This window comes from Rhinopithecus bieti, unplaced genomic scaffold (assembly GCF_001698545.2).
Source record: "Rhinopithecus bieti isolate Rb0 unplaced genomic scaffold, ASM169854v2 scaffold_17826, whole genome shotgun sequence".
NCBI lineage: Eukaryota > Metazoa > Chordata > Mammalia > Primates > Cercopithecidae > Rhinopithecus > Rhinopithecus bieti.
In genome coordinates, this window is record NW_016809016.1 from 15202 (window position 1) to 29676 (window position 14475).

The window sequence follows — 14475 nt, forward strand, 5'->3', positions numbered from 1 at the left end:
AAATGGGGGAAGCCTGGATCCCTGAGTGGTTATGTGGAGCACAGCACTCTTCCCGTCCCTGCAGACTGAATTGGACGGTGATCAGAGTGGAAATAAAATACTTCACACCTATGAGGAATTGTGACGGTAAACTGATCTTTCTGAGATGCATCCACTGCCTGGATATATTATTGGGGGAAGACAATACTAAACAAACACTCATATACAAACTCACGTTGAAGTTAATTTCTTTCTCCAGTCGTTTCTATCTTAGATCTCTTGGTCAGACCTTTATAAAATCAACTCACTAAATTATGATGGAAGCTAAGGAAGCAATTACAGAGTTTGTAATTTTCCTTTAAAACACGCCTGTTTATATTTTAGAAGAGTCCTTGGTGGCACAAGAATATTAACATTTAAATTCACCATTTCTCATGTTTATCCACACACTCTAAATCTGGGTATCCTTCAGAGGATCCTGTAATCCCCCAAAGGAAATCTGTCTTCTTTACTGCATCCTCAGTGGGTCTTTTCTTCCTTGGCTGCTGGTCTCAAGAGCATATAGCTGGTCTCTCAGCCCCCTGAATATTCTTCCTCTTCTCTTCTAATTTGTATGTATCCTGAGCAGCCACTGCAAAGCTGTTCCTTAAGACTGCTTAGTACAAGAAGTCTCTTATGACTTATGCCTGGGTAACAGGTGAGGACAAGACAGGCAGGAAAGTCAGAGCATCCTATGAAAGAGGCCAGTGCCAGGGACTGGCGCTTCTTGCTTTCTTCACCTGGCCTTCATTAATTTTTCTATCCTAGGACTTGAGTTTGTCCTTGTAACTGTGTGTGCTTAGTGAAAATTGAGCAGTAAATCATGCAATAGATATGAACCTCTTTGAGTCCGCATTTGGGACAAGTTCTATCGGTAAAAGCAGCATATGAAGTCAAAACCTCCATCCTCCAAGACACCAAAATGAAATCCTCCCCAGTCAGGGGTCCATTCCAGGACGCATGTCCATACACGTGTACAGTCTGCAACTATCCACAGAACCACATTCATGATAAGGAGACAAAAGATGGGCCTCAAAAGGAGACTTTTGAGTGAGGATGCCAACTTTCTGCATTCCTTGGTTCATTCAGCAACGAAGATTAGTCTTCGCATTACTGCCTGCTTGGCGACCAGAACAAAGAGAAATAAGGAAAATTAGGGACACAGGAAAACATATGGGCACACATAGATGTGGAAACTCAGAGATAAAAGAGACTTAAAGAGATACATGGAGAGTGAATATTGTGTCGCCTTTTAGAGCCTTATCCATCATCCATCCACCCAAGCAATGCTGACCTGAGCGCCTATTTATCAGGCACTGTGCTAGGCCTTGGGAATAAACAAAGATGGAGGTGAAAGTCTAAAAGCAGACATTGGAGATGGGAAGAGCAGTTGACCTGGCCCTAACAGGTTCCCACCACGGCGGAACGCACAGACAGGGCAGGTGGGGGAAGATGTGGCCCTAAAAGGGTTCCCGCTACGGCCGAACGCACAGCCAGGGAACGTGGGGGAATTCAAGGAGCTAACCTCCCGTCGCCCCAACGTCGGTAAAGGTGAACGAGACACCTGCGCATCATAGAGACGCCGAGACCTCCAGGCTTCCTAGAGAGGCCCGGAAGTGGCTCCAGGAGGCCGGTCCGACGACTCCGGCTCCCGAGCGGGGACGGCGGGCAGCTAGGGAGGTCTGGGCCTCCCCGCCTGCCATAGTCTGCCTGCCGCGTCCTTGTTCCTGCAGCCGTGAGTGGGCCTGGGCTGGGGTTGGGGGCCGCCGCCCTTCTGCGGGGTCCTTGGGCCGCCTTGGCCTGGAACGCGACAGGTGGCGTTCCCGGGGGTGGGGGACAGTGAAGAATGACTGAGCAGGGTGGCGGGAAGGAGCATCCCCTTTCAGGTGTCTTCCTAATCCCAGGGGGCCGGGCGCAGCTTGGCTTTCTAGAATGTCGCCAAGGTCTCAAACACTGGCTCTCCTCATTTTTTGTTTTTAAGGACAGCAGGCCCCAAGCTCCGAACTTTCCCACAGGTGTTTGGCTATACTTGATTCTTATCTTTGATTTTCTGCACACTTTGGGGGAACGATTGCCTCCTCTTTATGACGTGGTTCTGGTTTCCCACTTTAAATGGCAGTGACAGGTTCCCATTTAAACTGCATGTGTTTGTTGGGAAAAGGTAAGTAGGTGTAAACAAAACCTTATAGGCTAGTCATAGTGCCAGATGAACCAGACATGACAGAAACTGTGGAGGTGGAGTGAACCCTGAAAATCTGAGACAGGTCTCAGTTAATTTAGAAAGTTTATTTTGCCAACATTGAAGACGTGTACCCATGACACAGCTTCAGGCGGTCCTGACCACATGTACTCAAGGTGGTCAGAGCACATTTTCGTTTCATACATTTTAGGGAGACATGAGACAACAACAGATGTAAGATGAACATTTTTTCAGTCTGGAAAGGCGGGACAACTGGAAGCAGGGAGGGGGCTTCCAGGTCATAGGTAGGTAAGAGACAAATGGTGGCATTCTTTTGAGTTTGATTAGCCTCTCCAAAGGAAGCAATCAGATATGCCTTTATTTCAGTGAGCAGAAATATATGAATAGAATGGGAGGCAGGTTTGCCCTAAGCAGTTCACAGCTTGACTTCTCCCTTTACCTTAGTGATCTTGGGGCCCCAAGATTTATTTTCGTTTCACAGTGGTAGGATAATGACCTAAGTGAACCTGCATTGTCCCAGCCTTAGTGTGTGGCATTACACGTGGTGGTTAAGAGTTATACAGACCCAGCTTCGAGCCCTAAATCCTGCCCAGCCATTTATGACCTGCATAATTTGTAGGCAAGTTTCCTAACCTCTGATCTGTTTTCCTCATTTCTGAAAGCTGATAAGACTAGTAACTACCTCAGAAGATTGTCCTGAGGCTTAAATGCTAAACCTTTAAACTACCTGTATTAATCCATTCTCATGTTACTAATAAAGACATACCTAAGACTAGGTAATTTATAAAGGAAAGAGGTTTAATGGACTCACAGTTCCCCATGGCTGGGGTAGCCTCATAATCATGGCAGAAGGCAAAGGAGGAGTAAAGTCACGTCTTATGTCTTGCATGGTGGCAGGCAAGAGAGCTTGTGTAGGGGAACTCCCCTTTATAAAACCATCAGCTCTTATGAAACGTATTCACTGTTGTGAGAACAGCATGGGAAAAACCCACCCCCGTGATTCAGTTACCTCCCACTGGGTCCCTCCCAGGACATGTGGGAATTATGGGATCTAAAATTCAAGGTGAGATTTGGGTGGAGACATAGCCAAACCATATCCTTCTGCCGCTGGCCCCTCCCAAATCTCATGTCCTCAAAACCAATCATGCCTTCCCAACAGTCCCCTAAAGTCTTAACTCATTTCGGCATTAACTCAAAAGTCCACACTCCAAAGTCTCATCTGAGACAAGGCAGGCACCTTCCACCTATGAGCCTGTAAAATCAAAAGCAAGTTAGTTACTTCCTAGATACAATGGGGGTACAGGTACTGGGTAAATACACTCATTCCAAAAGGGAGAAATTGACCAAAATGAAGAGGCTACAGGCCCCATGCAAGTCTAAAATCCAGCAGGGCAGTCAAATCTTGAAGCTCTAAAATGATCTCCTTTGACTCCATGTCCCATATCCAGGTCACACTGATACAAGAGGTGGGTTCCTCTCGTCTTGGGCAGCTCCACCCCTGTGGTTTTGCAGGGTACAGCCCCACTTTTGGCTACTTTCAGGGCTGGCATTGAGTGTCTGCTGCTTTTCTAGGTGCACGGTGCAAGCTCTTGGTGGATCTACCATTCTGGGGTCTGGAGGATGGTAGCTGTCTTCTCACAGCTCCACTAGGCAGTGTCCCAGTGGGGACTCTGTGGGGTGGTTCCAACCCCACATTTCGCTTCCATGCTGCCCTAGTAGTGGTTCTCCATGAGGGCCCCACCCCTGTAGCCAGCTTCTGCCTGGACATCCAGGAGTTGCCATACATCCTTTGAATCTAGGCAGAGGTTTCCAAACCTCAATTCTTGACTTCTGTGCTTCCACAGGCTTAACACCACATGGAAGTTGCCAAGGCTTGGGGCTTGCACCCTCTGAAGCCACAACCTGAGCTGTACCTTGGCCCATTTTAGCCACAGCTGGAGCTGCTGGGATACAGAACACCAAGTCCCTAGGCTGCACAGAGCAGGGGGACCCTGGACCCAGCCCAGGAAACCATTTTTGCCTCCTAGGCTTCTGGGCCTGTGATGGGAGGGGCTGCCATGAAGGTCTCTGACATGCCCTGGAGACATTTTCCCCTTTGTCTTGGTGATTAGCATTTGGCTCCTTGTTACTTACGCAAATTTCTGCAGCCAGCGTGAATTTCTCCCCAGAAAATGGGTTTTTCTTTTCTATTGCATCATTAGGCTGCAAATTTTCCAAACTTATACTCTGCTTCCTCTTGAATGCTTTGCAGCTTAGAAATTTCTTACCCCAGATACCCTAAATCATCCTTCTGAAGTTCTAAGTTACACAGATCTCTGTGGCAAGGAGAAAATGCCATCAGTCTCTTTGCTGAAACATAACAAGAGCCACTTTTGCTCCAGTTCCCAAAAAGTTCCTCATCTCCATCTGAGACCACCTCAGCCTGGACTTTATTGTCTATATTGCTGTCAGCATTTTGGTCACAGCCATTCAACAAGTCTCTAGGAAGTTCCAGACTTTCCCACATCTTCCTGTCTTCTTCTGGGCCCTCAAAACTGTTGCAACCTTTGCCTGTAAACCAGTTCCAAAGTCACTTCCACATTTTTGGATACCCTTACAGTAGCACCCCACTACCCAGTACCAATTTACTGTGTTAGTCCATTCTCATGTAGCTAATAAAGACATTCCCAAGACTGGGTAATTTATAATGGAAAGAGGTTTAATGGACTCACAGTTCCACATGGCTGGGGAGGCCTCATAATCATGGCAGAAGGTAAAGGAAGAGCAAAGTCACGTCTTACATGGCGGCTGGCCAGAGAGCTTGTGGAGGGGAATTTTCCTTTATAAAACCATCAGATCTTGTGGGACTTACTATCACGAGAATAGCGTGGGAAAGACCCACCCCCATGATTCAATTACCTACTACCGTGTCCCTCCCAGGACACGTGGGACTTACGGGAGATACAAGAGGAGATTTGGGTAGAGACACAGCCAAAATATATCACTCCCTAAGCCATAATAAATAATAAGTGTAGCCATGGTTGTTGCTGTTTTTATTTTAGGGAGGAGGAAACATGAACAGAGAGGTTCACTGAATTGCCCAGGGTTACACAGGGAATTGGTGGAACTGCAAAGTCTGATTCTCAGATTTCCAAACTGAGAGTCTCTGGGAACTGCAGGGGCCACAATGAGGTTGCAGAATGTGTTAACAGTGAAAGCCCTCACAGGACTCAGGTCAGTACCCAGCACTTCAGGCAGTGGCTCTGCACAGCCTCAAGTGCTGCTGCGTTAAGATGAACTGTAGAGTCAGACGCACCTGGGTTATTGGTACGGCTCCCTGCTCTACCATTTGCTAGCTGTAGCACTTGGAGTTAGGCACTTTGTGTCTCTGAGCTTCAGTTTTCTCATCTGTAAGATGGAATTAACAAATCAGTACTCATCTCAGAGGTATGTGAAATAATTCCTGGACAGAGTATTGCAGAATGCCTGGCACAGAGTCAGTGCTTAATAAGTGGCAGTTGATATTACTTCAATTACTTGGTATTATTTCAATGTATAGATGTGGCAAACTGCTGACTTAGTGAAGAGGAAAATACAAGTGTAGTACTCCTTGCAGATAGGACAGAAAGAGGCATTTGAAGAGCTTACAAAATGTTCACCCCATTTAGATTTACTGGGTCTACAATCTGCTAGATATTCCTTGTCCCTACAGATATTGCCAGTCTGTGCTTACATGGCATTTATACGATAGCTTGGGAAACAGATAGGAAATACCAATTATAAAATTATTTCATTTCTTTTGTCATCAGCATTGTGGAGAATTGCAAGGCTCTTGTGCCACAGATATCTAGGTAGAAGTTTAGGTAGCCAAACAAGATTTGAAACACCTCAGAAGATGACCCTGAATTACAGACAGCTGTCCTGCTACCTACTTATGTTCAAAACCCTGCATAAATACCCATATCTATTACCAGTATACTGGTTTTTACTTAACCCTATACCCTTAGTTAATTTTCTTCCAAAGTGTTTTGGCCTTTTGGATTTTTTTCTTTTTTTTTTTTTTTTTTTTTTTTTGGATGGAATCTCGCTGTGTCACCCAGACTGGTGTGTAGTGGTGCAATCTCTGCTCACTGCAACCTCCATCCCCCATGTTCAAGCGATTCTCCTGCCTCAGCTTTCCGAGTAGCTGAGATTACAGGTATGCATCACCACACCCGGCTACTTTTTTCTGTTTTTAGTAGAGACGGGGGTTTCATCATGTTGGCCCAGCTGGTCTCTTAACTCCTGACCTCCAATGATCCACCTGCCTCAGCCTTCCAAAGTGCTGGAATTATAAGCGTGAGCCACTGCACCTAGCCCCTTTTGAATTTTATATGTCACATCTCTTTTATCTGTATCAGAATTCTTCTCCTTATCACCCCTAACTGCATATTTATTTTTATTGTTTTGACTTCCTTATATTAAACACAAGTAGATAATTTTCAGATCATGCATGGAATTTGAACAGCACCGTTTCATAAGCCCTCTGGCATCAATATATTTGCCAGATCTCAATATAATAAGAATACAGTTACCTTTTACCTCTGGTCAGCACTTGTACAGTGATTTAAAGCAGCTAATCATGGGGTTATACTACTTGGAGATATTTTTTATATCTCTTAAAGTAAATATCATAAGTTTTTATTTTTATGGGAACAATCTTAAATTCTCTCTGTTCCATACTTTCTATTGGTGAAATGCTAATGACACCCATATTTCTATATTGCATTATAATACCAGAGGGCTAGTAACACAATCATCTGAACTCATAGGGATGAAGGAACTGTGTGCGTAGTTGAAGATTCTTATTTCTGATCTTTAGCATTTAATTAGGTCTTTTAAAATGTAAAGTACTCCCAGTCATCTTTTGCTAGTTTTTTCTCATAACTTCCCTTGAGATGTCAACATTATTCCCCTCGCTTTACCTTAGGATTCTCAAGAGGTCAGCTGGATTTTAAATTTAATTTTTTTCCTGTTTGTAATTAAGCTTTTTTTTTCTTGATCATGTGCTTAACTTTAACCTGTATCCACCAAAATGACGGCTCAGGTCAGATGTAGCCCTCCCCACCAGGGGAGAGCAATTACTGAACAAAGCCACATTTTGGAAGAACCTTCAAGCACTTGCCATTATAAAGGCAGGTCTGAGTGCCCAGCCCTAGATGGAATCAGACAGAAACTAGTTAATAAAACAGGAGCCACAGAGTAGATGAAAATCGGGCAGCTGGCTGAAGAACAACTGTATATTCTCTTTTCTCCCTTCTGGCTTAGCATTCATGAGAATTTTGGGTGGGGGCAGGTCTGCAAAATGCATTTGCTAAGATTTTTCTGTGCTTATCAATGTCGAGGATCAGGAAGGGAGGAGGCGGCTCCCAGCAGTGCAGCAGATGGCTACCATCCTGTGAAGGCTTTACTGGCCTGGTGGATAAACTTTTTCCTTGCTGTTTATTTTGTTAAGTTATTCATTTTTCCTTACCTTTCTCTTCGGACCCCCCGATCAGATCAGTTATACAAGTTTTTGCCTCAGATCATTCTGAAACTAGTTGGAAGGTAATGGAGTAGCATCACTAGGCCTGGCAGGTTTCTGAAGCATTAATAATCCGAAGTTGTATGTTCCTTACTTGATTAATGTGCACATGAACCATGATTGACCTGTGGTCTTGAGACTGGACTGGAATGTGTAATTTTAAAACCAAAGACTAATTAAAGATAGGTATTTCCGTTGGAATTTTTTAATTGGACTTTTGAAGGCCTTGTCCATTTTCAGAATTCCTTATGGTGGAATTCTTACGGAGATATTAAGAAGATCTTAAATCGTTATCTGGCATCCTGTTTGTCAAAACTTTCAGCCAGACAAGAACATTTCCAAAGCCTACTGTTTCAATCAATGACATCGCCTTCCTCCGAACATCATCTGGGTGCAGCATGCTGCCACCTCCTGCAGTTGTTCACCAGCCCTCACCCTGATTTCACCTGAGCACACTGCCCTTTTGTCCTCACTGGTAACCCTCTAGTCTTGAGCCACATCTCCCTTCCCTGGACCCTGGCCCATTTCCTCCTCCAGGGGAAGGCTCCTCTTTCACAAGTACCAAGGTGGCCCCAACAGTTCCTTTCTGTAAACCTACAAAGACTTCTGTTGTCTGCAGAATGGAATTCAACTAGCCAGGCATCATGGTGCACGCCTGTAGTCCCAGCTACTCAGGATGCTGAGGTAGGAGGATCTCTTGAGGCTAGGAAATCAAGGTTGCAGTGAGCTGTGGTCACACCTCTACACTCTAGCCTGGGCAACAGAGTGAGACCTTGTCTCGAAAAAAAAAAATGGGATTCAAACTTTGTGGAAGGGGACAGAAGCCTGTCTCCAGGTTCACCCCAGGCTGTCTTTTCACCCTCAAGCACCAGCTCCGTGCTTCTGTTTGCACACCAGCCATGGCGGACTCCCCATGTTAGCTGCCCAGCACAGTCTTCCCTGCCTCTGATCCATTGATTCGTGGTTCACCCTCACCAGTGATAACCCTCCTCTCAGCCTACCTAGATCCTCCCATGGGCCCTGTAGCACTAAAGCTCACTCTCCCATGAGCTCTTCCTGATCTGCCCTGTCAGAATCAGTCTCCCTACCCCTCACCTTGGTGTTCCCACTGCACTTTGTTTATACCAACATTAAAACTAACTTTATTTTCATCTTTTTTGCCTTTTCCTTTTGATATCTGTAGAAGCCTCTTTCTCATTTGTAAGCTCTGGAAAGCAGGACCTCTGTCTCATTTGGGTTTGTATCTTTCATTCCATAACCCAGCACTTTTTAGGAGATATGTTATTGTTAAAATGGCAGCATTAATGTCATGCAGAACAGTGGCTCTTAAACACTGCAGAGCCCTGGGTAATTTGTGCCCGTCACAGTTTTACTAAGTTGGATATATTTTAGGGTGTTCAGAATAATCCATAGATTGAACAAATATTTATTGAGCATCTACTATGTTCTGGATTCTAGTAGGGACACCCCAGAAAACAGAGGGCCTCAGTTCTCATAGAACCTAACATTCTATGGGAAGGAGATCAATAATAAAAAGTAAATAGTTTTAGATAGACAGTAAAATGTTCCGTGAAGAAAACAAAGCAATGTTTAGGGTACAAGCTGCTCTGTTAGCTAGGGTGATCAGAGAAGCCTCTCTGAGGACTTGTGAGCAGACCTAAATATTGAGAAAGATGCTGCTGGAAAAGGACCTAGTGCACAATGTGTCACACTGAAGTGAGAACAGGAGGCACTAATGACGTCAGCATCTTCAAGGAAAGGAAAGAAAGTCTCTGCAGTTGGAGCATAGAATGCCAGTGGCAGAAGAGTGGGAGACTGTGACTAGGTCGTGGAGGTGAACGTGGGAAGTCTGTACGGAAATATCAGTAACTGATGTCTACCATGTTGTGAAACAGTGTTTGTCATGAAGGTTTGTGAGTACACTAAAGAATTGACTGCATTTGGTTTTATGACTACTCTCAATCCAAATGGGAGTGTTCTGCACTCAGAAAACAATAGAATCACAAGGTCACTGTTAGGTACATTGAGGGAGTGCTGGCACGTTCATTCTTCATGAATTTTCTTGAAAACACAACCGTGGCAGTTGCATAATGGAACTTTGGGAACTCATCAGTCATCCTCTGCCCCATTTTGCTCAGTTTCCCTAGTATTTCTCACTCTTCTCCATACCCTCAAGCCACTGAGACAGTCACTTGCTGAACCTCGTCTTCACTTGTCACACTGACCGATTCTGCATGAGTGATCTGATTCGTTTCATTGGCAGTCTCATACACTCACACAGGTGTCCAGAAGAACTTACAAAACTCTTTGTGACCCTGTGCTTTTGAGAGATCTAATCACGGTATGTGGAAATGTGATAAGCTAGTTGAATCTCTAAACTCTGGAGTGTGAAAAAAGTCTACTCAAGAAATGACATCTATGGCGTGCCCATCTGGCGCCAGGTGTTTTGTTGGACATTTTTTTGCACATTATCCCATGCAGTCTTCATGCAGGCTTATTATCAGCTCCACTGTTAGATAAAGCAGCAGGTTCAGAGTCTTTAACACATGTGGTAAACACACAGTCCAAAATCACACAACTGGTAAGTGGACACCAAAGTCCATTCTCTTTCCATTTAAGACTGTGTTTTACTGGTTAAGAGTACGGGCTCCTGGGGCCACACTGCCATCGGGTGTGAATCCAGGTAAGTTTGGGCAAGTTTATTTACTGTCTCTGTGCTTTATTTTTCTCAGCTGAAAACAGGACCTAATAGTACTTTCCTGGTAAGATTATTAAAAGGATTAATTGGCTAACATATACATAAAGCACTTAGCATGCTGCCTGGCCCTAGTAGTAAGCACTAGGTATGGGTTTGTCTTTATTATTTCCACTGTACCATGCTACCTTTTTAAAAACCTTAGCATTCCTGTAACATAGCACAACACACAACCAGACAGAAGAGAAAAGTGAAGTCTAGAGAAGTGTGTTGACCAAGATCACATAACCACTTAAGGGCTGAGGCAAGACGTCTTCACTGTGTATTCCTGTCCCCCATATTTTTTTCTTTCTTTATGCATGTACACTGACTTCACACTCATAACCTCTCTGCCATACCAGCTCTTCATCCTGCCTAGCCCCAACCTCTGCTGCTCCCACTCCCCTCCCATCTCCACACTCTTCCATGTTGAAGTCTACTTACATGGTGCAGTGACTGCATTTGTGGGTGCCTGGCTGGGAAAAAGAAATGGTAGGGCTCTTGATTGCTTGCAGTCTTCGTGCCTAACCACAGCTCTGAGTGTCTGTGTTGACTTGAGCGCACGTGTGTGTGTATGTGCACGTGCCCGGTGCCTTTGAGGACCTGTGTGCTTCCTGTTCCATTTCTCTCCCTATTTTTTCTTTCTTTTTTTTTTTTTTTTTTTTTTGAGATGGAGTCTCACTCTGTCGCACAGGCTAGAGTGCAGTGATGCGATCTCAGCTCACTGCCAGCTCCACCTCCCAGGTTCATGCCATTCTCCTGCCTCAGCCTCCCGAGTAGCTGGGACTACAGGCGCCTGCCACCACGCCGGGCTTATTTTTTGTATTTTTAGTAGACACGGGGTTTCACCGTGTTAGCCACGATGATCTCGATCTCCTGACCTCGTGATCCGCCCGTCACAGCCTCCCAAAGTGCTGGGATTACAGGCGTGAGCCACCGCACCCGGCCTCTCTCCCTCTTACATGGAAGGAGCTGGGTATCTTAGTTTTTGCTTATTTTGTTTTGTTTTTGGGAGAAGGGGCATTGGAGCCTTGAAAGAAATATGGGGAGGGCCACAGAAGAAGAGGGAGAGAGAAGTGGGACCCCTCAAAGGCACTGAGCTCTTGTACTTTAAGTACCTGCAAGATTTGCAGTGGGGGAGGTGGGGCATCGTTTGCTACATAAAGGAGTTTTTCCCCACATATATATTTTTTAAGTATAGGGCTAATAAAGCAGTCTTAAGCCACGCTGCAGTGTGCAATTTTAAAGAAAAGATGGGAGCTTCCTTTAGAGTGCTCTCTAATTTTCTGATGCATGGGGGGCAGGGGGGAAATGCCTCTTCCTACCAAATTTGAATCAATTGTTTTCAAAAAGGCTCTAATCATTTTCAAGAGTTAACAATAATGCCTTACATTTGAAATGTTTTTTGTGTTTCTCAAAGCACTGCCAATTACATTCTCTTATTTAACCTCCACATTAACCTTTTCAGGTGGGCAGAGCAGATATTACTGTCCCCATGTTACATCAGGAGAAATTTGAAGCCCAGAAACTGAAGGGAAAGTAGCTAAATGACACAGCTATGACTAGACCCAGGCCTTACCTTTTCATTCTACTACAGCATATTGACTTTTTGGTTTTGTTAGCTCAAAATTAGGGAGAATGATACTTGCATTTGGATCAGTAACAGTGATGCCTACTTCTTACAGGTCCAGTTATCTTTTGACTGCCACATATGGACCCCAAAAGATCTCAAAAGGAAACTATCCTCATTACAGGAGGAGGTGGCTATTTTGGTTTTCGGTAAGTGTGTCTATAAAATATACACATGGAATTATTTTACTGGTAATTGCCAGAAGCTTTCAACTCTGACAACAGAGTAGACTTTTACTTGTTTGTATAATGTCAAACTAGCAATGAACTGTGTTGCCCACTGCTCAGATACTGCAGTTGAGAACTACAGGTATATTTCACTTTAAGAAAAATTCTTTATAAAGCTGTTAAATTGGGAGGGGTGACTATTCACATCACCAAAAACAATTTTAAATCATAGCTGTTCTTTCACAGTTATGTTGTTATTCTCAAATATTCCAGAGAATAGATAGTGGGCCCTAGAACCAAAGGGAAAAAATGCCACCATTCTTTGAAGATAAAGCCTCTCTCTTTGTAATTTAAGTAGATGAGAGGATTCTCACTTTTGAAAATTTGAAGAAGTGAACCTTGCACCAAAGAACACGCATAGTGAGGGGCTCAGGATGAGCCAAGAAGACTTGGATCAGCCCCACCTTGACTGGTAAATTACTTTATACACTTCCCCTAGGCACAGCTTAAGAGCGACCTGATGCAACGTTTACCGTTTCTCATTTCAGCCTGGGCTGTGCTCTGAACCAAAAGGGAGTCCACGTGATTCTGTTTGACATCAGCAGCCCTGCTGAAACCATTCCAGAAGGAATCAAGTTTATACAAGGAGACATCCGCCACCTGTCTGACATAGAGAAAGCCTTCCAGGATGCAGACGTCACTTGTGTGTTCCATATTGCCTCTTATGGTATGTCAGGGCGGGAGCAACTCAATCGAAACCTGATCGAAGAAGTCAACATCGGGGGCACAGACAACATCCTCCAGACTTGCCAAAGGAGAAGGGTGCCCAGGTTAGTTTACACCAGCACTTTCAATGTCATCTTTGGAGGTCAAGTTATCAGAAATGGGGATGAATCTCTGCCCTACCTGCCTCTTCACCTCCACCCTGATCACTACTCTCGGACAAAGTCTATTGCAGAGAAGAAGGTGCTGGAGGCGAATGGTACACCCCTGGACAGAGGCGACGGTGTCTTAAGAACCTGCGCTCTGAGGCCAGCTGGCATCTATGGGCCTGGAGAACAAAGACACCTTCCCAGAATAGTCAGCTACATCGAGAAGGGTCTGTTCAAGTTTGTCTACGGGGACCCCAGGAGCCTGGTTGAGTTTGTCCACGTGGATAACTTGGTGCAGGCTCACATTCTGGCCTCAGAAGCCCTGAGAGCTGACAAGGGCCATATTGCCTCTGGGCAGCCCTACTTCATCTCAGATGGCAGACCCGTGAACAACTTTGAGTTCTTCCGGCCTCTGGTTGAGGGCCTGGGCTACGCGTTCCCATCTACCCGCCTGCCATTGACCTTGGTCTACTGCTTTGCTTTCCTAACAGAGATGGTTCACTTCATTTTGGGTCGACTCTACAACTTCCAGCCCTTCCTCACTCGCACTGAAGTTTACAAAACTGGTGTCACACATTATTTTAGCTTAGAGAAAGCCAAGAAAGAGCTAGGTTATAAGGCTCAGCCATTTGACCTCCAGGAAGCAGTGGAATGGTTTAAAGCCCATGGTCATGGCAGAAGTTCTGGAAGTCGTGACTCAGAGTGTTTAGTTTGGGATGGGCTATTGGTCTTCCTCCTGATTATAGCAGTTCTCATCTGGCTGCCTTCCTCTGTGATTCTGTCACTGTGAAGGAGGGGCCAGAAATAAGGTGATCACAGTTGGCTGAGATGGTTCTCAAGAAACATGGGTTTTAAAATGTGTACAGTGATATCTGTTGCCAAACATTGGCTCTTCAAATTGCTACTGACGAATAGGTTCTTGGATTGAATCTTTATTTCTTACTTCCTTGCACTAAGCCAGATGGGAATGAAGAAAAAGAAGCAGAGATTAGTTTGAAATTTCATTTCTTATGTCTTTCTGTTTTAGGTGGGTCCAATAGAAGTCAGTTTGGAGCCACAGAAGTAGGCTTAGTTGGGTTGGAGATGTCTGTCTTGAATTTCTTAGAAGGCAAGATATACTTATTTCCGTTTTATGCACTCTGCATCTACCTAAAACCTCTGACTGATGTGGGAATGGCAAAACACTATCAGGCTTGAAAGCATGTGAAAAACACCAAATTGGCCCAGATCCCTAACAGAGCAATCCTCGAGGGGATGGTGGCTATTGCTGGAGAGGCATTAGCTATTCACAGTGTACGTTTTAGGTACTTTC

At 44.8% G+C, this 14475-nt stretch overlaps 1 protein-coding gene across 11 annotated transcripts; it reads left to right on the forward strand.

The window, feature by feature from the left end:
• The first annotated feature begins 1647 nt into the window (after positions 1 to 1647).
• On the forward strand, positions 1648 to 14469 carry SDR42E1 (short chain dehydrogenase/reductase family 42E, member 1). 11 transcript variants are annotated; one of them, XM_017888234.1, is made up of 4 exons: positions 1648 to 1753; positions 2000 to 2033; positions 12180 to 12273; positions 12840 to 14469. In XM_017888234.1, the coding sequence occupies exons 3-4, from the start codon at positions 12206 to 12208 to the stop codon at positions 13951 to 13953; spliced, it is 1182 nt and encodes a 393-aa protein (XP_017743723.1). In that variant the 5' UTR covers positions 1648 to 1753; positions 2000 to 2033; positions 12180 to 12205; the 3' UTR covers positions 13954 to 14469. The 11 variants fall into 11 exon arrangements, with proteins under 11 accessions (XP_017743723.1, XP_017743720.1, XP_017743722.1 ...); XM_017888231.1 differs by lacking the exon at positions 2000 to 2033 and adding an exon at positions 5260 to 5431; XM_017888233.1 differs by lacking the exon at positions 2000 to 2033 and adding an exon at positions 10493 to 10522.
• The last annotated feature ends 6 nt before the right edge of the window (positions 14470 to 14475 follow it).